This window comes from Apodemus sylvaticus, chromosome 5, assembly GCF_947179515.1.
Source record: "Apodemus sylvaticus chromosome 5, mApoSyl1.1, whole genome shotgun sequence".
Lineage (NCBI taxonomy): Eukaryota > Metazoa > Chordata > Mammalia > Rodentia > Muridae > Apodemus > Apodemus sylvaticus.
Genome location: NC_067476.1, coordinates 94,863,673 through 94,888,267, shown reverse-complemented (window position 1 = coordinate 94,888,267; position 24,595 = coordinate 94,863,673). Strand labels below are relative to the sequence as shown.

Genomic DNA, 24,595 nt, shown 5'->3' with positions numbered 1-24,595 from the left:
ATCCCTATTTCTTACACCTGTTGTCCAAGGAGCTTAAGGTCACCCACCACTCATTAGCTGAAGTGCAAAGGCCAAGGACAGAACTCAAGTGTGTGCTGCAAGGTAAGGCTGCTTCTTTCATTGCCCTGAGCATAAAAACTGAAGCATGTCGTCTTACTCAAAGTCAACAAATGTATTTAGGAATAAGAATTCTGTTAAAACAATAGTAATATTTCTTACTATATTTAATTTTTATTGATACTTCATTTACTTGAACTTTGATTTTTTTAAAAAGACAATGCTTAGTCAATAATCTGATCCATATTATTTGATACTGTGCAACTAAAAAGTTATAAGGCATGTTAGCTCTTACTTTCTCATCAAACCTGGAAATCTATACTATCATACAAGTCAATCATTCTATTTCTCTTTGAGAAGTAAACTATGCACACCACATTCTTTGTGATCACAAAATGAATTTATTAAGTGGATACTGAAGGGAATATGCAATCAGAAACCATAGAATTTCTTTGTGCATGTGAGAAGTTAATTAATTTAAAAGGATCAGACTCAAACCCTTAGTCTCATTAGCATCACACTCCTACCAAACCACATTAACCTGCTCAAATGGTTCAATAAGACAATGAAAACTAAAGGACTAAGAAGAAAGGCTGTAGTTCCCATCTTAAGGTTTCAGGATGATGGAGGTTTATGAAATTCCCACATTCTGAAAAATGACTTCTTACATAACTCACCTCACAATCACAAAACTGTAGTCATCTGGAATGACTCTAATCTGAGAATATAATAATCAATTACTACAACGGATATTTATTCTGTGCTGTACACAGATTTCTGGAATAATAGCTATACAAAACAGAATTCAGTGAAAAGTAACACTTTAAACATCTCCATAGCAAGAAAAGATTTTAGGGGTGGGGAGCTTCTCAGTAGTCACTGTTTAAGTTTTAAAAGGTACATTGGACTATGAAGAGGAAGTCAATTTCTCTTTTCTGGAAGCTTGCAAGCCTTATTAAACAAAGATGGTGGTCAGGAGTCGTGGTCAACTGCAATTCCATCTAAGACAGTTACGATTCAAACTGTTAAGACATTCCAGAATTGAGTACACTGATGCTTCAAATGGCCACATTAAAAAAAAACAAAACACAAACAATGCTTGCATATAGTTTGCTGGGATTTCATACTAACCATTAGAGGAGGTAGTGATGCACTGTGTTGGAACTTAGAGTACAATGTCAGCATTAACTGTAAACAATTCTGAAACATTGCATGGAACTTTTCAGAACACATTTAGTGACAAGGAATTAGATTTCATATAAAATTAGAATTAAAAAAAGCAAAAAATAGAAATATTTAGTAAATTTACTCAAAGAAAGTTTAAATGTTACAGAAATGAAAAATATTAGAAGTCTATATACAATAAAAAGTGAATATAAATTAGCCAACTCCATGGACATTTCCAGTTAAACATTCATACAAATACATCTTCACCTTTTTTTTCTGTATATAAGAATAACACATACATACAAACATAACATGAAGATTCTGACAAAAAAAAATCAGAGATGCTGAAAATTCCTCGTTTAAAAAAATGGTGTCAAATATATTTCAACAACATTCTAGATGAACATAAACCCCTGATTTAATTCCATGATTTTATCATGCCAGAAGCATGGTTGCTTTTAATTTTTTTAAAAAGAGATATTGGTATTGTAACACATTGGCTTATCAATAATTAAGGCATTTGTATACAGTATCAGTGTGGACAAAAATTTTTAATATTACTTACTATGATGTTTTAAGCTTTCAAAGTTTTTCCAACAAAAGAAAATAGCTGCACACATTTAAGTGTTTCTTCATAAAACACAATAAAAATGTTAATGATTGGTCTTTATAGTTCCTGGTAATAAGTTCTAGTATGCAAAAATAATGCAATTAATTTTGCATACTATAAATCATATTCTTATGCAGGACTGCCCAGGAGTTCTTGAGCACCACTCCCAAGTGGTCATGTACATTCTGACGCAGCAAAGGCAGACAGTCTTCATAGTGCACTTTCACCTCATTCAAGTTGAAGCTGCTCCTCCTGGATATTTCCACTTCAATGTGAAGTAGATTGTTAGGATTTCATTAGTGGTTTTATTATGTGGCTTTTTAAAAGAAAAAAAAATGGTTTTATTTCTTCCACAGCTCTCGGTTTTCAGGAGAGACGTACTTTTAGAAATCATATAATCCAGCACTGTCTTAATAGCCAAATACTCTTTAGAAGATGAAATCTCTCAATGTAGCTGTAATAAATAAGCATCTACATCCTTAAAGGAGGAAAGAAACATCCCATTAGTTAATTAAGCAAATACAAATGCGTTCAACCTGACTTTTTTTTTCTCCTTGTTTCTTAATTTACCGTAGTTCCCCTTGAAACTTTTAAAAAGAAGGAAGAATTCTTATTCAAAATTTTTATATGCATTTGTTCGCCCAGGTCCTAGGACACCATACATGTTTAGTAATGTTGAACAAATACAAGGGGTGTTTTGGCCCCTGTGCTTCAACAACTCTGATTCGTAGTTAACATGTGCAGAAGTTCTGTACGTGCTGTATGAACCAAAGCCCAAGGCATTGTTTGACTATTTTTAAAAAATAATTTATTTTTATTTTATGTGTATGAATGTTTGTCTGCTTGTATGTAATGTGCACCATAAATATGCACACTGCCAGAAGAAGCCACTGAATCTCTTGGAACTGAAGTTATAGAAAGCTTTGAAATGCAATGTATGTACTAAGAACAGAAATCAGGTCCTCTGTAATGAGGAGACCTTGAGATCTCCTCTCCAGATCCACTCCCCACCCTATAATCATCTCCTCTGATTTTTAACCTGGAGAAAAACAAATGGTGTAGTGGAGCAGTCCAGACTGCTGTAGGAGGGAGCCATTGTTTTTAGTGCCACAGGCACTTACGCCCCAGTAGATGATAACTCAGAAACAAAAAACAAAAGCAAGGCAAGAAGATATGGACGTAAGCTGGCCAGTGGTGGCACCTGTAATCGAAGCACTTGGGAGGCAGAGACAGGCAGATCTTTGTGAGTTCAAAGCCAGTCTAGTCTACAGAGCAATTTCCTACACAACCAAGACTATACAGAGAAACCACGTCTCAAAGGAACAAAACCCAAAAATATATAAAAGTGGTACGGGGACTTGGGAGAGGAAGGGTGACTGGAAGTAGTTGGTGAGAGCATTAAGATCATATGACCAGAATGCACTATACACATGAATGGGTCAAAGAAAACATTGATTTTTAAATTTTTTAATGAAAATATAAAGCTTTTAATGCCTTCTTTCCTTATTCACCTTATATCCTGCCCACTGCTCCCTGAAAACATTTATTTTTAAAGCAATATATTTGGGGGCTGATATCATAGTCAAGATTTTACTATAGACTTAATATTGAAACTTTAATTACTCGACAATTTTCACAATCACCATAGTATCTTAAGACTATGTTTATAAGAAAGCTTTTCCTTTTTAACAAGAAGAGAATTTAAGTTAACCAGGCACGGCAGCACACTCCTCTGATCCCAGCCAGCACTTGGAGCTGAGATAAGAGGAGGGTGATCTCAGCACTAGAATGGGCTGCATTCACAGTGACATAAGGATAGCCCTGACTATACAGACCTGTCCCAATAACCATAACATTAAAAAAAAAAATCAAAAGTTTAGGCAAAAAATGCTTTTCAGCTCTACTAAAGTCTTCACAGTAATGTGTTATGTATACTTGAAAACCATAAGCAACAAACAACTTCAGAAAAATAGAATTGTTTATGGCTTTAATCTAATGAAAGATTCTGAAGGATATTAGAGAAGATCAATTTGAAAAAAGTGTGGCTATAACACAAAACATTAAAGAAAAAACTCACTGTGTCAATAATCAGAGTAAAAGTAGTGAATCAAAAAAGAATTCTTGCGAGGCACGATGATATGTACTTTTAATCCCAGAACGTGGGAGGAAAAGGCAGGCAGATGTCTGTGAGTCTGAGGCCAGCCTGGCCTACATAGCACATTCCAGGCCAGCCAGGGCTACTGTCTGCGCAAACACAGAGAAAGGAGTTAAGCGAGGGAGTGAGAAAGCAGATGGGTTAGGGGCCTGGGAAATGTGGACAATCACAGAAAGTGTGTATTTAATGCTCGATCTCATCTGTTTCTTTTTACATAGGTAGCCAAGAAAACTTCATGAGCCAGTGACATAAACATTTCCTTAAACCATGTTTTTATTTCCTGGCAAATAACTACTCATGACAGCAAATGCCCAGCAGCAGGGTGGAAATACTTCTTACCACCAATTCTTTCTGCAATTATAACTATCAATGTCCTCTAGGAGTTTAAATATTAAAATCCCAACTAGCAATGTGCCTTTTTCCTGTAAGAGATAAGCATATCAATACAGATCAATACTAAATCTGTGTATAACCCTTAAATTACAAATATAGATTACCTTAGCTATATTACCAGTATATCCTGGAACCAAAGTAAGATGGTTTTCCTGTTCCCATAATCCATTCAACTGTTGCTTTAAAGTTTTAATATTTCTGAGGGAAAAAAAAAAGAAAGAAAAACAAGAAAGCAAACAGTAAGATACAAATTTGCTTTTAACTTACTTATATCAATATAAAACCATATAAAAAAGCCAAGCAACTTCTTAAAATAGTATATACCATGCCAGACAAAAATTCATGGATATTTGGTGGTCAAAGTAGGTGAAGCTGGGCGGTGGTGGGCCCGCCTTTAATCCCAGCACTTGGGAGGCAAAGGCAGGCAGATTTCTTAGTTCAAGGCTAGCCTGATGTAACTACAGAGTGAGTTCCAGGACAGCCAGGGTTACACAGAGAAACCCTGTCTTGGGGGGCAGGGGGGGGGGGGGAGTAGGGAGGTGAGACAGCAAGTAGGCATTTGTAGCAAGGGGACAACTTTCTTGAGTATGAAGTAGAAAATACTGTTGGGTCTACAAGGATTATGAAATTTAGGAGGGAGTCAGGAGGGAGAGACTGTGTTGTTTTTAACACCATCTGGCTTTTTGTTTCTTCGTTCCTTTTTTTTTTAAATACAGAGTTTTGCTATGCAGCCTAGCCTCAGGCTTGTGTTCTTCCTGCTGCGCTAGTGCTGGGGTTATAGGTGTGCTCCACCCAAGCCTGCCTTGAGTTCAGTTCATCTGGGAGAATCCTCACATGTTTTCAAGCTAAGGCATGCTGACTGTAACCATTTTCAGAGACCTGTCAGGATACTTCCATTCCTTACTGCGTCCAGGGCAGCTCCTTTCTTAGCCCTCACGTGTACAGCACATGTGTACAGCACATGTGTACAGCACATGTGTACAGTGCATGTGAAGGTTGCACCACTGCTTGTTAGACCTTGTGAGGGAGGGCTGTGCTAGGTGTGCTGTCTTACATCAACACTGAGGATGCTGGGACTGAAGACACAGTGAGAGTGCCACAAAACAAAACAAACGCAACATAAAAGGTAAGGTTCTAGCAGCAGGGATATAATGAGTTATGGGACTCCGTATGATCTTCATAAATAAAAAGTGCCTCAGTTTACTATTTCTCTGAAAATGAAGAAAATAAAATTATACAACGATAATCACAGAATAAACTCACTACTTTGTTTAATTAAGATCCTTTTCCATAGAAATTTCAGTACAATTATCTTTAAAGCTATACTTACCCATCACTTATAATTTCTGATTTAGATGAGAGTTCTGACCACCACCTTTTTATTACTGCTTGAAGCCAGTTTAAGCCAACAATTACATATCTGAAATAAAATATTGTGACAAAATTTAAGTGTTTTCAAATAAGCCTATAACAATAATGATACCACCAAAAGTCCCCACAGATATACACCAATCACTCCCCTTAAGAAAAATATATTTTACTACTTTTATGATCTACTTCACAAAGCCATAGAAATTATAGCTGCTCTTAGATCCTTTTGCAATTTTTCTTTAGTGTTTATATTCCTGTCCTAATAATACTATAAACTCCTTGGGAACAGAAATAGGGCTGGAGAAAATGGCTCAGTGGGTAAATGACTCTGACCCCAAAGCTGACAACTGAGTAAATGTGAAATTCACATGGTAGAAAGAGAACCAACTTCTAGAGGTTGTTCTCTCACCCCACTGTCACAATAAATAAAGTGTAGGTAAGATGTTTTAATTAAAAAAACAAAACCCAACAGGCATCGTGCATCTCCCAAATGTATAGGAAATCTCCTACCATGTACTCACAAAACTCAAAAATGGTGAAAGAGAAAAGGGAAGTTGAGATTTAAATTAGCACTTACTCTTCAAATCTGCTTTGAAGTAAAGACTTTACTAGAGGAAGTAAGTCTACACAGCAGCCAAGTGAGATACACTGCTTTTCCTCCTGTAAACTAAAAGAAACTTTGTGATAAAATATGAACTGATTAAAACTTGTTTTTCTTTAAAGCTTAGGTTTTTTTTTTTTTTTCTGGAAAAAAATTACTGTTTTTACCTATTGGTTAGAACAGGAAGGCAATCTACCACAACTCCAAGGTCTTCTATCCTGCGAGTACAAGACAGATAGCATTGCTTAGTGTCCTTAGTTACATTCATATAACAATCTTCATCCTCCTTTCAAGGCATTTGATATTAAACAACTTCGGTATTTATCATGAGTCAAGTACTGAGGATATAAAGGAAAAACAGGAATTGCTTCCAAGTGCCTGAGTGGGTGGAGGAGGCTGCCATGGACCCAAGAGAGAAACACAGAATGCAGAGAGCAGGACACCAATGCTAAGAGCTACAGAGGAATAGAAAACGACCAGGGAAAGGATGAACCACATCTCTTTAAAGAAAGTACTCAATGAGGCACGGGGTAGGCATCGGTAAGGCAGTATTTCAAAGACTGAAATATGATGAGGTGGGTGATTCTTAAAATTCCCAAAGGGGATTTTTTTTTTCAAATGGTAGGTTTCCCACATTTAGTTTTACAGATAAGAAAAGAATCCTAACCAGAAAAAGTAACAGCTTTTGTTACCTTTTTTTTGTTACTCTGATTAAAGTTTTCTGTATTCTTATTACTCTTAAATTGGTGATGAATGTAATTTAAACTATAGTGTTTCTATGGATGTTAAATACAATGTTTAAATTTTAACCAATAAAAACTTTCTGAAAAGTCACTTTTCATATCTCATTAAAAATTATTCATGTTAAACAGAAACAAAAACATCACACTCACCTTACTAAATAAGCTACAAGTTCACTTATACTTCTCTTTCTCCAGAAAGTCAAAGCTACATTCAGTCTCAAATTCCTGCTGAATAGAACCTGGGTCATTGTCTCATGGTCCTGAGAAACCTGAAAGGCAATCATCTCACTTGTTAAAAAACACACTGAAACATGACACAGAGTTTTTTTTTAAATGAAAACAGTCTGGTAGACACAGCTAAATTATGCAAAGGTAACATCTCATACTGGCCCTCAAAAAGGAATACTGTCATTTACAGTTGAATACAGCAAATGAATGACGTGAGCAAATTTAGTACTTTTTCTTTTCTCCCTCCTTGCTATTGTTTTTCCAAAAATCCCAGTAGTTTATACAGTAAGTTATTTGTAGTTGAATTTTAAGGATGTGGACACAGAGACAGGTAAGCACAAACTAGTGATTACCAAATGGGCAGCATGAGAGAGGAAGAATAGACCGGAGTGTGGTCCTGTTACAAACAAGACAAATGTGCCATATAAATGTATTTTTAAATAACGTATTGCATTCCTGTTATGAAAACTTTAGCTCAAAACTATGTAAGACAAAAAGTGAATACCCTACTGGCAAAAGTATCTGACGTTCTCCAGAAGCAATTACAACCACTAAACTGGAATGTGTCTTCCCAAATCATGCTTTAGACATGACAAATAGATACAGTAACACATCAAAAAGTTTAAAATTTTATTTAAAAAAAAAAACGTTTTTTGCCTATATATAAACATATGAATCCATAGGCATTTTCAATGCTAAAATACATATGGACTTTATTTAACAAAAAAATAGTAACATATTTTTAGTCTTTACACATCACCATTTATTTAGATTATTTCTGGTTTTCCTACAAAAGCTGTTCTGTAAACCCTGTGATGTGTATAAATGCATTTGTATAGTTACTTTCCTTGGGGTTAATTTTACAGTTATTAGATGTAGAAGCAGGTTTGCTGAACCAAGCCCCCCACTGGGCATTTCTAAGAACCCAGCAAAACTGATTAGATAACAGTTTCAGTGATCTACTTTTTAAGGTAAAATGTCTCTTTATGCTCTTCCTATTTATTTATTTATTTATTTATTTATTTATTTATTTATTGGTTTTTTTCAAGGCAAGGGTTTCTCTGTGTAGCCCTGGCTGTCCTGGAACTCACTCTGAAGACCAGGCTGGCCTTGAACTCAGAAATCTGCCTGCCTCTGCCTCCCAAGTGCTAGGATTAAAGGTGTGTGCCACCCCCCCACCCACCCCAGCTATGCTCTTCCTTTAAATGTCTCCTTGCCAACCTGTCACTTTGGATATTCACAGCAGCCTATCAGGCATTTCATTCTATTTCAGACGATGTTAGAGACAGGGGTTCATCTGTACAACTGTCTTAGGCAGTGAACACAATTCAAATACATATGTATTCAAAGAGTGGCTATCAGCTAATAGAGTAACACTAGGGGGGAAAAAAGGAAATCAAAACCAAAACAAAGCAACCAAGTAGTACAATAGGAATAAAGTTAAGCTAAAACCGAATTACCTCAGAAAAGAAAGCACTATATTTTGATGATGGATTTTCTGTCTGTGAAGACCCAGAATCACTGGTATTAATAACAAATGTCCGACTGTCATGGCGTAAATTTTCGGGTAGATGGCCTGCACAAGCCAGTTCATTTTCTTTATTTGCCATGTCACAGCCCCCACTTTTAGGGGACTGCTTAGTTCTGTAACAAGGATTTGGGAAGGAATGACGAACTAACTTTCTGTAGTAGAGTACCTTCCGCAGTTTATCTGGGCTTTTCACTGCTTGTCCAACTGTTCTGTAAAAAGAATGTAAGTGAAAAAAAAAAAAAGAAGAAAGGAAAGAGAATTTTTTTAAATGAAAATTTAATCAGCTACATTGCTAATTTACAATTTCAATCCACTAAAATTAGAAGAAAATAATTTAAAAAGTCAACTCTTAATTTGAAGAGGAAAATAAAAGTTATAAATTATCTGGAAGGCAATAAAAATGTGGCAAGTTATATACAAAATGGAAACAAAAGGACATACCTTCTGTGTCTTAAAATGAAATATTAAAGGCCATGGGAACAGAAAAATGGGAACACTTTATAGACATCTAAGCTTTTTCTAAACAACTAACACATTTTCTAGTAAGTGAAAAAATTATTCACATTTCGATATTTTAAATGTATTTATTTTAAGCTGGAACACATTTAATTTTGAGCATGAAAGAATACAACAAACAAAATCTTATAGAGTACAAGTTTCCAGAAGCTTTGGGGATTATTATTATTTTTACTTTTTGCTTCCTTACCCATCACAGAGAAGCAGTTTTCTCTCACCACAATGGACTGCCTCATCCCAGACCCAAATGCAACAAGTTAGAGACTAAAGTCTGAAACCATGAGCCAAAAGAAATGTTTTTTCTGAAACAGGGTCTCTCATCCTGTGGCTAAGCTTGCATTCACAATTCTCCTGACTCAGCTTCCCAAATGCTAGGAACCTAGGCATACACTACCACAATGGCCCCCAAAAACGTTTCCTCCTTATAAGAAGTCACAATATTTTACCCCCCCCCCCAAAAAAAAGCACATTTTTGAACAAACAGAAAGACTACAGAAATAGCTGTTTCCCATTTTTATCAATTTCTAATTCTCAGTTTAACAGAAGATGGCCGTATTCTCATTTCTGTCTCTGTCTGTTGTTATTTAATATTATGCTATTTCTGAACAGCTCATACTGTACACTTGTAAAACAGTGGACAAGGTGAACAAGGACTTCAGACACTCCCTGATGGGTTCCAGGGACCCCGGGCCACACCTTGGATACGCATGGTTTAGAAAGCTGCCCCTTTGACAGCTTTCGGGCTATTTGATCCTGAGCAAATCACCTGTTTCCTCTGACTTTCAGTATTCTTGTCACTGTTTAGGAATAATGGCATCTATGTAAGGAATAGCTAATGCTGATGCAGTAGTGCAGAGCCCAGCGCAGAGGAACTGTCTGATAACAAGTTAACTATAATTACAATAAAAAGAGTATTTACTTGTTTCATGCCTTCATCTCTAACTACCTTCAATATTTTCCTACAAATTTTAAAGATGCTCTTACCTACTTATGTAAGCAGCCAACTGTTTAGGAGATCTCTTAACCTGAAAACCAAAGTAAACAGTGGTATCATATACAGTTTTTTTAAATAGAGTTATGACTGATGTCAATAATGCAGTTTAAAACTCAATAGGTATTTTTTGGGCCAATGATTTCCTTGTCTTAATACCTTGTTTCCAACCACTAGGTTCAATATTGTATGTTGGTATGCTTAGTATGTATTATCTTTCTTTCTTTTTTTTTTTAATAATACCAGTCATATACTGAACTTAAAAGGGTGCTTATAATAACTCAGAACTTAATGTGGTTAAAAAAATATTTCACTATTAATCAACCTTTCAATGAACAAAATGCATCTGAGTTCCTTGTCAACTAAAACATTTATATCAGTTTATAGAAACAGTTTATTTGCCAAAATGTTCTTATAACTTCAGGAATATAATAATAGGTAATAATCTTAGGTAATAATTCACTTAACCTACAAAACTGCACAGATATGATTGTTTAAACTATTGTACTTACCTCCTTCATGTTCTTACTGGTGAAATTAGAGATCCTCTTTCTAGGAAGATCAATACTATTAGAGAAGTTCCGTTTTTTAACATGGTGAGTATCAAATGCCATAATCTCTTACGTGCCTAAACAAAATAAAAATAATAGACAATTTAAAAAGCCAAAGAACCCAATCTTTCATAGCATGCATATGCACATATATTAATAGCTCTGTGCTGTGCAAATGAGGCTTAACAGTAAAAACAAACAAAAAAAAAACAAACAAACAAAAAAAGACATACTTCGTGTTTGTGTCTGTGTGTAACAAATCTGTAATATACAGATTACTGTTTTCCAATAATACCTGTACAGTAGTACAGGTTGACTTGAAACTCAATGTTCCAACTCTGCCATTGCCTCCTAAACTCTAGAAATACAAATATAAGCCTTGTTGTAAATATTTCTAAAACCCAAAACACAGAAAAAGCACAACATATAGCATCACTGGAAATAAAGGCTCAGCTTCTCCTTGGCTAACGCTTAGTCTGGAGGCTGTTCTGTTGTAGAGTGAAAAACAAGGCAAGAAAAAAACCACGATGCTAGATCAAAGGGGTTCACAATAAAAGTCTTATTTTTAAAAAAAAAAGAAAGAAAAAATGCCTTCATTTAAAGACAGCGGCCTAGCTAGGTCATGGTGGTGTATGCTTTTAATCCTAGCATTAGGAGGCAGAGGCAGGTGGCTTTCTGAGTTCAAGACCAGTCTGGTCTACAGATTAAGTTCTAAGATAGTCAGTACTCTACACAGAGAGACCCTGTCTCAATAAAAAAAAAAAAGGAAAATGAACTAAACATGTCCAATTACTTCTGTTCCTCTGAAATGTCATTAAAATGAATAAAAGAAGAGGTTTTTAAAGATATAATATTACCATTATGGAGAAAAAGAAGAGATAAGAGCAACAACTTAGGTCTTTTCAACATAACACACATGAAATTCTGTATTTCAATTTAACATACAAAATAATTTATTTATTTTTTAATATGTATTTATTTTATGTATGTGAGTACACCATTGCTGTCTTCAGACATACCAGAAGAGGGCATCAGATCAGATTACAGGTGGTTATGGGCCACCATGTGGTTGCTAGGAATTGAACTCAGGACCTCTAGAAGAGCAGTCAGTGTTCTTAACCACTGAGCCATCTCTCCAGCCATTAAATTATTTTTTTTTAAAAAAAATATATTTATTTTTGCTGGGAGGTGGTGGCACACGCCTTTAATCCCAGCACTTGGGAGGCAGAGGCAGGTGAATTTCTGAGTTCGAGGCCAGCCTGGTTTCCAGAGTGAGTTTGAGGCCAGCCAGGGCTACACAGAGAAACCCTGTCTTGAAAAAAACAAAATAAAACAAACAAACAAAAATATTTATTTTTTTTATTGACTATCGTCTTCATTTACATTGCCAATGGTAAAACCTTTCCCCATATCCCCCCTTCTCCTAAGGTCCCCAACCCCTCCCTTCCCTCCTTCCCCCTGCCTCCACATATATGCCTTTCCACCCAACACGCCCTACCTCTCCCCCACCTCAGTTTCCATTTGTTCGGGCCTCTGTTGAGCCTTTACCTGACCAAGGACCACTCCTCCCACTGATGCCCAACAAGGCCTTCCTCTGCCACATTTTTGGCTGGAATCATGTGTGCCCCTTGGTTGATGGTTCAGTCCCTGGGAATCTTGGGGCGTCTGGGTGGCTGAAATCATTATTCTTCCCATGGGGCTGTAAACCCCTTCAGCTCCTCTGGACCATCCTCCAGCTCCAAAGTAGTTTTTATTGTTTGCTTGCTCCTTTTTTGAGAAAAGGTTTTACCTGTAGCCCAGACTGGCTTCATACCCCGACCCCCTCCCTGAGCTTCCTGACTATCAGGGTTACAAATATGTGCCAGGACTATAATTTTATTCTATGAAAAATGTAAACCCAAGGTTTTACACACTAAACTTCAAGACCCTCTATCTTCTTTCTTCCACTTGACTTATGAAGTCTTGCAATCAAGCTCATATTCTTCAGGGGGAGTTCACAAGATGTTTCTTTGGGAACTCTGACCAGCCCCACAGTAAATTATACATACACACAAACCTGTGGGCATACATACACTTCCCTTTAAAATATAGATACAATGATAGTCAAAGTGGCCAAAGAAGTTCCTGAGCGGGCGTGATGGCACCTATCTTTAATCACAGCACTTAAGAAGTACTCCCCAATTCTGCCTGAAAGCCATTGGTTTTCCATATCTTTCTCAACACTTATTTTTTTCTTCATTGTATAGCTATCTAATGAGTGTAAAATAGTATTTCATGTAGTTTTGATTTTGTTTTTCTAATGATTAGTAGTGTCTTTTATTTTTATTTTAAAAAATGCTACGTGTGGTTGGGATGTAGCGCCTTGAACACTTACCCATTTCCTTAGAGTAAAAATATTCAGACTCTCTTCTGCTTGACTTTTGAGATCCACAGTACATAATTGTTACCTACATTCACTCTGCTGTACTCTGACATCCCAGAACTTCATATCTCATATCTACCTACAGCTTAGAGCCTATTGATCAGCCCAGCTCTCAACTTCTGTAAGGTCACAGAAAACGCCACATAGGAAATTATAAGTTACTTGTCCTTTTGTCCCGGGTTTATTTCACTTACAAAATCTGTTTCTATACAGGTGACATAAGCTGTAAGATTTCATCCTGTTTTAGTGCTTTAAAGTATGCTTTCTGGTTTTTTTGACAGTCCCCCTCTCCTCCTCTCATTTAATGGGTACCCAGTATTTATTTATTTATTGTTTTGGGTTTTTTTTTTTTTGAGACAGGATTTCTCTATTAATCCTGGAACTTGCTTTGTAGACCAGGCTGACCTTAACTTGTAAACATCAGATATAGCATACATCTTCTTACAATAACACAATGCTTTCAATCAGTAGCTCACTTTAGCTGTCTCCTACCTCAAAGATAAAAAAGGATCCATTCATATACTCTTATAATGGCTGCCAAACCAAGAGATTAAACAGCTCAAAGTGTTCAGATACTCCCTGCTTCCTCACAACAAGGGAAACTCATTATACAGGAATGAAACATGCCTGGACAGTTCAAGACCAAGTTAGCTTTCTCTTCACATTTGTACACTATATTGACTATTCACATTGTATTTAACTCTGTAATTCAATTAGGCAATTTCTCTACCAAAACAAGCTGTTGAGAAAGACATGCTTTTCCTTATACACGTATTCCTTCCACATGGGATTATCTCCCAAGAGTCATGAGGATAAAAAGTTTTTAGCCACTATCTTCCCTTCTTCCTTTTCTCCTTCCTCTTAAATACATTTTAATTGGAGCTTTAAAACCAAAATCACTGCCCTATAATAAAAAATAGATAAACAAGAAATAAGTTCAGTAATGCAATGCTTTATCCATTTGGTCGCCTATTCATATAATCCCAGTGCTCAGAGTCAGAGGCAGAAGAGTCCATTCACAGACAGACTGTCAAAAGAACCAAACAAAACCAAATCACTTCCAGAGAACGTCCTGAAAAGTACATTTCTAAATTTCTAAATTTTAAAAGTAAATTTCTAAAAACTGTCTTTTTAAAGCCCGGGCAATAGCGGGTGTACTTCACGGGACTGTGCTTGCCGAGCATGCACAGGGCACTGAGACTGAATCTCTACATCCACAAAACTTAATAATTTAAAACTAACAACAACATGGCTGAAGAGATGGCTCAGCGGTTAAGAGCACTGACTGCTCTTTGAAAGGTCCTAAGTTCAAATCCTAGCAACCACATGGTGGCTCACAACCATCTGTAATGACATCTGCCGCCCTCTTCTGGGGTGTCTGAAGACAGCTACAGTGTACTTACATATATAAAATAAATAAATCTTTAAAAAAAAAAAAACAACTAACAACAACAAAAGCTTATAGAAAACAATGTACTATATAATTCTGGTGTGATGGCTAATCTTGGTTATCAAATCAACTACATCTGTAATCAATTAAAACCCAAGCAACTGGACACGGTTTTTGAGATTTTCTTGATTGTATCAATGAGTGAAGACTCACCCTAAATGTGGGCCATACTTTCAGGTGGGATAAAATGGCATAGAAAGAAACTTTTGCTTTTTGGCTGCTTGCCCTGACTCTCAATGGCAAGTTCCTCTATCCTGTTCTTGAGACATTCCTTTGCTGGAATTAGAACTTACTTCTTAGGGATTCCAAGAGACTGAAGATGGCAGCCTCCAAGACTAGAGCACCAGATCCGGGGCTGTTGAGAAATCCAGTCCCGTGGCCTGCACACTACCAGGGTCCTTTGCCTTTCCCTCTAGAGGCATCTGGAGTTGGATTACTCAGACCACAGCCTGCAAGCTACTCAAATAAGACCTGTATATATTCATTCCATCAGTGCTGTTCCCTTAGAGAACCCTGACTAATATACCTGGCTTATTTATTTTATTTTTTGAAAGTTCTATTAATCAACACCCCCAAATGAAACAAGAACAGAAAAAGACAAATAAGATCACATGATTTTGCACAAAAGACACATTCATCAGAGTGAGACAACCTAAAGAATAGGTTATATAATTATATAATCTCATTATATAATTATGAGCAGCTAATATTCAGAATAATAAGGAACTCCAAAACTGCTAAAACCTAGCAGAAAGAAAAAGAAAAAAAAAAAAAACCCAAGCAGCTCAATTAATGGGCTCTGAATCGTATTGTAGTTTGGACCTAGAATGTCCCTGAAAGTCTTCTGTGTTGAAGGAGATAGGGCCTACTGTGGAGTGTGGAGGAAGTAGGTCATTGGCAGCATACTTCTTATCTCTTAGCCCCTGGTCACTCCCCTGTCTTCTTTCTTCTTGGTTACAGTGAAGTAAACAGCTTTGCTCTACAAGACTCTGCAGACCAAAATCTCCTGTCTTGCAACAGGGCCACAGCAATAGGGTCAAATGATCACAACCTAAACCCTCTGAAATTGAGCCAAATTAAATTACTGCTCTTCTCAGGTAGTTTTCTCAGGTATTCTGTCACATTAGTGTAAGCTAACACAACCTAAACAGACAGTCAACAGGAATATTAAAAAGTGTTAGCCTACATCACGAATCATCAGGGAAATGCAAATCAAATCACAGTGAATTTTTACTATATTCCATTAGGAATACCTATTATCAGAAAGTACAGAAAACAAGTACTAGTAGCAGGATATATAGAAAAGGGAGCCCCTTGGGCTCATAATATAGCTAAGTAGTAAGGCTCTTGCCCACACAAACCTGATGCCCTCCATGATAAATCCTCAGAATCCATGTAAAGTTAGGAGAGAACCATCCCTCAAGAGTTGTCATCTGACTATGACACACATGCACTCAATCCCCCAACCTCCTATGCGCGCGCGTGCACGCCCACACACACACACACACTAAATAAAAAGTTTACAAAAAATTGATTGTTACATACCAATGATGGGAATGTATATTGTATAATCATCATAGTAAACTACAGAAATTGGTCAAAAAAAAAAAAACTATCAGATGATTCTATAGTTCCACCAGTGGATGCTTATCCATAAGAAACAATTCAGTTTGCCATAGATAACTGTACTTCTTTGTTTACTGTAGCACTATTCACAAAAGCCAGGAAATGGAAATAATCTGCTTATTAGTGAGTAGATAAAGAAAATGTGGTAAATATAAGCAATAGAATACTACAGAGGATGAGATCTTACAGCTTATGACACCTATATAGAAACAGATTTTGTAAGTGAAATAAACCCGGGACAAAAGGACAAGTAACTTATAATTTCCTATGTGGAGTCTACTAAAGCTGACCTTACAGAAGTTGAGAGCTGGGCTGATCAATAGGCTCCAAGTTATAGGTAGATATGAGATACGAAGTTCTGGGATGTCAGAGTACAGCAGAGTGAATGTAGGTAACAGTTATGCCCTGTGGATCTCAAAAGTCAAGCAGAAGAGAGTGAATATTTTTACCCTAAGGAAATGGGTAAGAGTTCGAGGCGATATGTGCAGCTTGATTCAACAAAACAATATGTACACATACATTACAATATCACATGTACCCTATGGATTTTCTTTTATGCTACAAATCTGTTTAAAAATACACTTAATTAGTTAAGAACCTACAAAGAAATTACCAGACTTAAGATGGGGATGGAGTCATAGCTCTATGTTAAGGTGCTTGCCTAGCACACCTGAAGTCTTAAATTCAATCCCAAGCATTTTAAAACAACAAGACAATGCTTTAATTAAAGTTACTGCTGGAGGACTATGGGCCATCTTCTCAATAACTAACAGGTTTTTCTATTTTCTAAACATATGATTTTTTAAAATGAGATCAGTCCTTTTAGCTTTTGTAAAATTAGGACAACATAATCTAATTTTCTTACTTCTGCCCACTTGCTTCATTTCTCTTTTTTTTTTTATAAAGAATGTGTATCATTTTTTTTTTAATTGAAGATTTTCTTTTCTTTCTTTTTTCCTTTTTTTTCATTTTTTTTCTCTTTGATTTCTCACTTTGAACTGATTCCTCTATGCCTGCTTTCAAGCATGCTCCAGTTTCTCCTATCAGCTCCTATACTCTTTCTGTTTTCCTTTCCTGCCAAATTTCTACAATGAGTGCTTTTTAACTTCCAATTGGTCTTTAACCCTTTACAATTTTGCCTTATTCTGCACCTCACTTCCAGAAGACCCTGCTATACCACTCCTGGGCATATACCCAGAAGATTCCCCAGCATGTAATAAGGATATATGCTCCACTATGTTCATAGCAGCCCTATTTATAATTGCCAGAAGCTGGAAAGAACCCAGGTATCCCTCAACAGAAGAGTGGATGCAAAAAATGTGGTATATATACACAATGGAGTACTATTCAGCCATTAGAAACGATGAATTCATGAAATTCTTAGGCAAATGGATGGAGCTGGAGAACATCATACTAAGTGAGGTAACCCAGACTCAAAAGATGAATCATGGTATGCACTAATAAGTGGGTGTTAACCTAGAAAACTGGAATACCCAAAACATAATCCACACATCAAATGAGGTACAAGAAGAACGGAGGAGTGGTCCCTTGTTCTGGAAAGACTCAGTGTAGCAGTATAGGGCAAAACCAGAACAGGAAGTGGGAAGGGGTGGGTGGGAGAACAGGGGGAGGGAAGGGGGCTGATGGGACTTTCGGGGAGTGGGGGGTCTAGAAAAGGGGAAATCATTTGAAATGTAAATAAAAATATATCGAATAAAAAAAAAGAACACACACACACACACAAAAACAATTTTGCCTTATTCTGGTCTCTCATGTGAAAGTGTATCAATGTGACTCTCTGTCACTAAAAGCTATATGGGAGCCAGGAATAGTGACAGTCTATAATCACAACACTCTGGAGGCTAAAGCAAGAGACTGAGAATTGTTGAGTTCAAGGCCAGTTGGACTACATAGTAAGACTTTGTCTCAAAAAGCAAAACAAGACAAAACAAAAACAAAATAAATAACAACAAAGAATGAAAGAAAGAAAAGAAAAATGAAAAGAGAAAAAACAATTACCTTCCCCACTGCAGTAAATAAAACAAAGCCCTACCAGAACCCTTTTAACAGTTCCTCGGCGAGCGCCCAGGCCATGGAAAGCTACTCCTTCCTCACTCGTCAGCCACCGCTCCGCTTCATGGTCCTCTGCTTCCGACACAGCTCTGTTGACTCTCTTGCTCATTTCACACCTCTGAGTCACTTTTCTTTCAACAACTCTATTTCTCTCTACATGAACATTAAGGGTGCAAGTTTTCACAGGGTCAGTTACTTTTCTAGACCAAGGCTCTTTCTTTTCTGTACCCAACTGGCTTCCATACCCACTACTAGTTTTTAATCAACATGTCTAAAACAAATCTCTTCACTTGTCAGTTAAATTATGGCACTTCCTAACTATCATACTTGAATTACTAAGAAACAAAAGTCTCTCCAACTAGAAACTTGGGGTTATTTTTATTCTTCTTTCTTTTCTTTCACCAAGCCACTAAGACTTCTTGAATCTTCCATCAAAATATTTCCTGACTCCATTCTGACTTCCCTTTTCTATTGTCAAAAAGAAAAGTAGAAATGGGCTGGAGAGAGCTGTTAAGAGCACTGACTACTCTTCCAGAGTTCTTGAGTTCAATTCCCAGCATCCACATGGTAGCTAACAAACCGTCTGTAATGGAATTTGATGCCCTCTTCTGGTGTGTCTTGAGACAGTAACAGTGAATTCTTATACATAAAATAAATATTAAAAAAATACTGTAAGAATAATTAGGTCTTTTTTTCCCACTACAGGTCTTCTCCTGGTCCCTATAAATCATCCTCCGTAATAACAATTAGTGTGTGCCGGATGTGGTGTCTCACGCCTGTAATCCCAGCACTTGTGAGGCAGAGGCAGGCAGATTTCTGAGTTTGAGGCCAACCTGGTCTACAGAGTGAGTTCTAGGACAGCCAGAGGTACACAGAGAAGAGAAACCCTGACTCAAACAAACAAACAAACAAACAAAAAACAAAAAAAAAACAAACCCACCCCCCCAAAAAACTAACAAAAAAAAACCAAAACAAAACAAATAACAACTAGAGTGTTCATGGAGAAAATACTAATACAGAATTTCCCAGGTTATGTTTTGTACTGGCTAGTTTTGTGTATCAACTTGACACAAAGTCCTCACAGAGAAAGGAGCCTCAGTTGAGAAAAGGCCTCCATGAGATCCAACTGTAGGGCATTTCCTCAATTAGCAATCAGTGGAGGACACTGTGGGTGGAGCCATGCCTGGGCTGGTAATGCTGGGTTCTATTAAAGGCAGGTTGAGCAAGCAAGCAAGCCATCAGCAGCACTTCCATGGCCTCTGTATCAGGTTCCTGCTCTGTTTTGAGTTCCTGTCCAGACTTCCTTTGGTGATGAACAGCAATGTAGAAGTGTAAGCCAAAGAAACCCTTTCCTCTCTAACTTGCTTATTGGTCATGGTGTTTCATCACAGCAATAAAACCCTAAGACATGTTTAAATTACATACATTTTAAGGATGCCTTACTCTGTTCAAGTAAACTTGGCTATATTGCATGTTAAAGTATTTATTTGAAATCTAGTATACCTAAAAGGTTCTGAGACATTAATTTTGTTATTTAGTTCTGTGATACCCAGTCTTGGCCACCATAGTTTTAGGACTGATTCATATATGTATACTAAACTATCTAAGTCCAGAACTCCCTCATTATCAGGTAATTATTGGGGTACTTTTTATTTATTTTTTTTGAAGGGTGAGAAGCCAGGAACAGTGGTTCATACCTATAGTTCTAGGATTTAAGAGGCAGCAGCAGGAAGATCAGAAGTTCAAGGTCATCTTCCACTATAGAGCAAGTTTAAGACTAACTTGGGTTACAAGAGATAAGCCCTCAAAAAAAGAAGGCATATAAATGAGTCCCTGTTAGGAGAGTTGGGAAGATAGTGCACTACTTTAGTGATTTTAAATAATGTTATAAGAAATCTGCTGGATGCCAGGCATTGACCTCTCTATGTGCACACACTTACTCATAAATACATACATTTGTTCTTTTTTTATATATACATGAGATGAATTTGCCCTAAAATCAACAACAATAATGCACAGAGTTGGGGCTGGACTCTAAGGATTCTCTTTCTACTGTTTATAATCTTAACTAATAAACTACACTGCCTCCCAATTAACAGATGTGAATACATATATAGATGATGCATATACTTAGGAATAAATAGACCTTCTAGTTCACGAGTTTGGAGGACCTTCTATTCTGAATCTATTTTCTCAATTGTAAAATATAAATATTATTGTGAAGATCAAAGTGAGATTATATACATTATTGCTATTAACACTCATAGCAGTTACACAAAACATAAATACATACAATTTAGTGCTTTGGAAAGCAAATTGAACACCAGAAAGCTTATGAAGTATGACCACATCTTGTCCTGCTATGTTTGGACTAAATAATTTACCATCCAAACCAAGACACTGCTGGGAATGAGATGAAGTTTTATGAAAAAGCATCTTAGGACAATAGGCACAAACTGAGTCTGTCCCATACAATCAGGATGTATAAATGTTTGAGCTCAGTCAATTCTAATGTTTATTATCCTACATCTATTTTTGTGATAATTTATTTCTACAAAAATTATCAACTAATCAAGTATAAAACTAAAGACACATAGTGAATAACTATAGACATATACAACATAAATAAACTTAAACTATATTATGCTAAGTGAAGGAAACTAAAATGTAAAAAGCTATTTTCATGACATTTTTAAACAGCAAAAATATCAACGTAGAAGGAAAAGTATCAATAATACCTAAGCAGGGAAACGTTTACTCCAAGAGAAATGAAGAAATTTTGGTGGTAGAGAGATGTTACGTACTTTATTATAGTAATGATCGTGCTACTATGTAGAAGTGAGAAGTTATAGAAATAGTATCTCAATAACTGCCCTTAAGGAAATTGGGGAATAACACTGTTGTATAGCTTAGCAGTAGAAAATTGGCAAGGATTTGGCTCAATCCCCAGCACAAGGGGAAAAATAGAGGAGAGAATCTATGGCTTTTCACTAGCGTTCTTAGACATTGGGCACTTGCTTGACAGAAGTGAGCAACTATGAGCTCATACCCATTGTTGTCCTTTTAGGAAACCAGTCTAGTCTTGAGTCCTGAAAGTGTCTGAAACATTCCTTAAAATACCTAGAATACACAATGAATTCATCAAATTCTTAGGCAAATGGATGGAGCTGGAGAACATCATACTAAGTGAGGTAACCCAGTCTCAAAAGATCAATCATGGTATGCACTCACCAATAAGTGGATATTAACCTAGAAAACTGGAATACCCAAAACATAATCCACACATCAAATGAGGTACAAGAAGAACAGAGGAGTGGCCCCTTGTTCTGGAAAAGACTCAGTGTAGCAGTATAGGGCAAAACCAGAACAGGGAAGTGGGAAGGGGTGGGTGGGAGAACAGGGGGAGTGAAGGGGGCTTATGTGACTTTCGGGGAGTGGGGGGGCCAGAAAAGGGGAAATCATTTGAAATTTAAATAAAAAATATATCGAATTAAAAAAAAAAACATGAACCTAATTTTAAAAATTGAAAAAAAAATACCTAGAATACATATACATTCTGAATGGACATTACCAAAGCCAGACCAACTGGTTCTAGTATTCATCTGTACAGGTTGGAGCTGACTGTGCAGACCAAGCGAAAGATGCCCTCAGTGCCCTTTGTATGCAGTGGCATGTGGGAGTTTAAAAAGCTCAATCAGCAGACATCTCTGGGCTTCTTCCATGCTCTCTCAACTCTCTGGGAACCTTACTGCCCACTGTGTAGTAGTATGTGTCACAGCTTACCGAGTAAAAACTAAAGACTCTCTTAAAACTTAAAAGACCAGTGCAGCTTAAAGGTCAGGTTCAAAGGAACCAGGCAGAATTTCCCAGCTTTCACCTCTGTGTAACTTGGGAACCAGCTGTTTTAGTTTTTTTCATGAATGAAAGTAAAAATATTTATGTAATTTGCCTTGACTTACTCCAAAAGAATGAAAAAAAACCTGGAAATAACAAAACAGGACCTTTGTTTTAATAGAGGAGAAAATTGAAACAAAGAGAAATGGGATCTTAGGGGATTTTTTTTTCTTTTTTCTTTTTTTTTTTTTTTTTTTTTTTTTGAGACAGAGTCTGATTATATAGGCCAGGTTGACCTGGAACTTGTTATATAGCTACAGCTGGCTATGGCCTGAGGACTGAATTCAGGTCATCAGGCTTGGTAGCAAGTGCTTTTATCCACTGAGGCATCTCTTCAGTACAAATTTACTTTAAAATTATTATTGGTGGTGGTGGTAAGTGCTTGCGTGTGTTCCCTCCCCCCTCTCTCCCTTCCCTTCTCTCTCTCTCTCTCTCTCTCTCTCTCTCTCTCTCTCTCACACACACACACACACACACACACACACACACGTACATACATGCATGTGCACTCATGTGGAAGTCAGAGGACAATTTTGTGGAGGCTTATGCAGACAAGCGCTCTTACCCATCCTGAGCAATCTCAAAGCAGCATCTCCCACCCCCTCAAATTCTTCCTGCTACAGGCTCCTAGTTTCTGGAACTACAGGCACACATCCTAGTTTCTGGAACTACAGGCACACATCCTAGTTTCTGGAACTACAGGCACACACTACCATGCCTGGCTAAAGGAGAGAATATTTTGAGGGTCAAAACTGATTCCAAAGTAGCAGGCAATTTAGCAGAAGAGTGATATTGAACATTACACAGAAACAAAAGAAAAAGGGGGGGCTGGGGAGACGGCAATAACATGAGATCAGGGGGAGACTGGGGGAGAGACACAGGACACGGCCAAACTCTGAGGACACTAAAGCTGTCCCACAAAGGAAAAGGATAGGGACTTCTAAGTATGCATCCTTCAATACAGAAGCATAACATTAAGTATCATTTTCCAAGCTTTTTTTTTCTTTTTGGTTTTTTTTTTTTTTTTTTTTTTTTTTGGATTTGGTTTTTTTGAGACAGGGTTTCTCTGTGTAGCCCTGGCTGTCCTGGAACTCACTCTGTAGACCAGGCTGGCCTGGAACTCAGAAATTCGCCTGCCTCTGCCTCCCAGAGTGCTGGGATTACAGGCATGCGCCACCACCGGCTGGCCCTCCAAGCTTTTGTAATAGACACACTCTATCAATGCTGCCTTTTTGTTGAAACAAAATGTTTCTTCTCTAGGAAATATTTCCTTTCTTCCTTTTTGCGTTATCATAGCCTCTGTTACTATGAAGATTGAATCTTTTTTCCAAAGCATTTCTTGATTCTGGTCTTGGTGCAAGATTTCCTATACTATCTCTCAGAAGACTCAGTTTTATATTTCAGTTCTGCCTTTGGCAGATAACAAATACACGAGGGCTTAAATGTAAGATATGACTGAGCACTAGCTAGCTTTAGTCTGTCTCCAGCCAAATTAATTTCATAGCTTTTTAAAACATTTAAAATTTTTCCTAAATTACGTGTCTGTATGTGCACACAATTGCTATGTGTGTAGAGCTCAAGAGGACAACTTATGAACAATTGCCTTCACTTTTCCTATGTAAATCACAGGGGTTTACATTGCTCACAGTCCAGAAGGATAGTTCAGCATGTTGTGGAAATCATGGTGGCAAACCCTTTCGGGAGCTGGTCGCACTGCAGTGAAAGGCAGAGAGAAGGAAGGAAGTGTGCTGCTCAGGTCTCCTTCTTTTGATTCAGTACCAAACCCCATCTCAAAGAATAGTGCCACCCACATTTAAGATGAGTCTTTCTACCTAAATTAACATAATCTAGATAATCCCTCAACAGGTATACCCAGAGGCCTGTCTCTTAAATGATCCTTTATCAATCTGGTAATCAGTATTAACCATTCATAACCACAAAAACCTGAGAATGAAAATATCTGGTGACAGGACTTAGTTTTTACTGCTTTAATTTTCTAATGAGTACCTAATTTAATAATAAATTGTTTAAGCCACTTGCTTTCAAATAGACTATATAACACAGTTGTCCTGGTTAAGCTTTCTGTTGCAGTCATAAACACCATGAGTAAAAGCAACTGGGAAAAAAAGAGTTTATTTCATCCTCCACTTTATTAAGGGAAACTGACACAGGAGCTTGAAGTAGAAACCACAGAAGAATATCACTCCCTCCCAGGC

The 24,595-nt window shown here is 37.1% G+C and overlaps 1 protein-coding gene across 2 annotated transcripts in view; it reads right to left on the bottom strand.

The window, feature by feature from the left end:
* Positions 1-435: 435 nt before the first annotated feature.
* Katnbl1 (katanin regulatory subunit B1 like 1) overlaps positions 436-24,595 on the bottom strand; it is a 35,004-nt gene continuing 10,844 nt past the window's right edge. For both annotated transcript variants that reach the window (XM_052183172.1, XM_052183171.1), the window contains 9 exons: positions 10,876-10,991; positions 10,357-10,397; positions 8,786-9,065; positions 7,248-7,366; positions 6,522-6,572; positions 6,331-6,420; positions 5,713-5,802; positions 4,487-4,580; positions 436-2,312 (listed from right to left, as the gene is read on the bottom strand). In XM_052183172.1, coding sequence (XP_052039132.1) covers positions 2,280-2,312; positions 4,487-4,580; positions 5,713-5,802; positions 6,331-6,420; positions 6,522-6,572; positions 7,248-7,366; positions 8,786-9,065; positions 10,357-10,397; positions 10,876-10,977 — 900 coding nt within the window. In that variant the 5' untranslated portion in view covers positions 10,978-10,991 and the 3' untranslated portion in view covers positions 436-2,279. The remainder of the gene's footprint in view (positions 2,313-4,486; positions 4,581-5,712; positions 5,803-6,330; positions 6,421-6,521; positions 6,573-7,247; positions 7,367-8,785; positions 9,066-10,356; positions 10,398-10,875; positions 10,992-24,595) is intronic.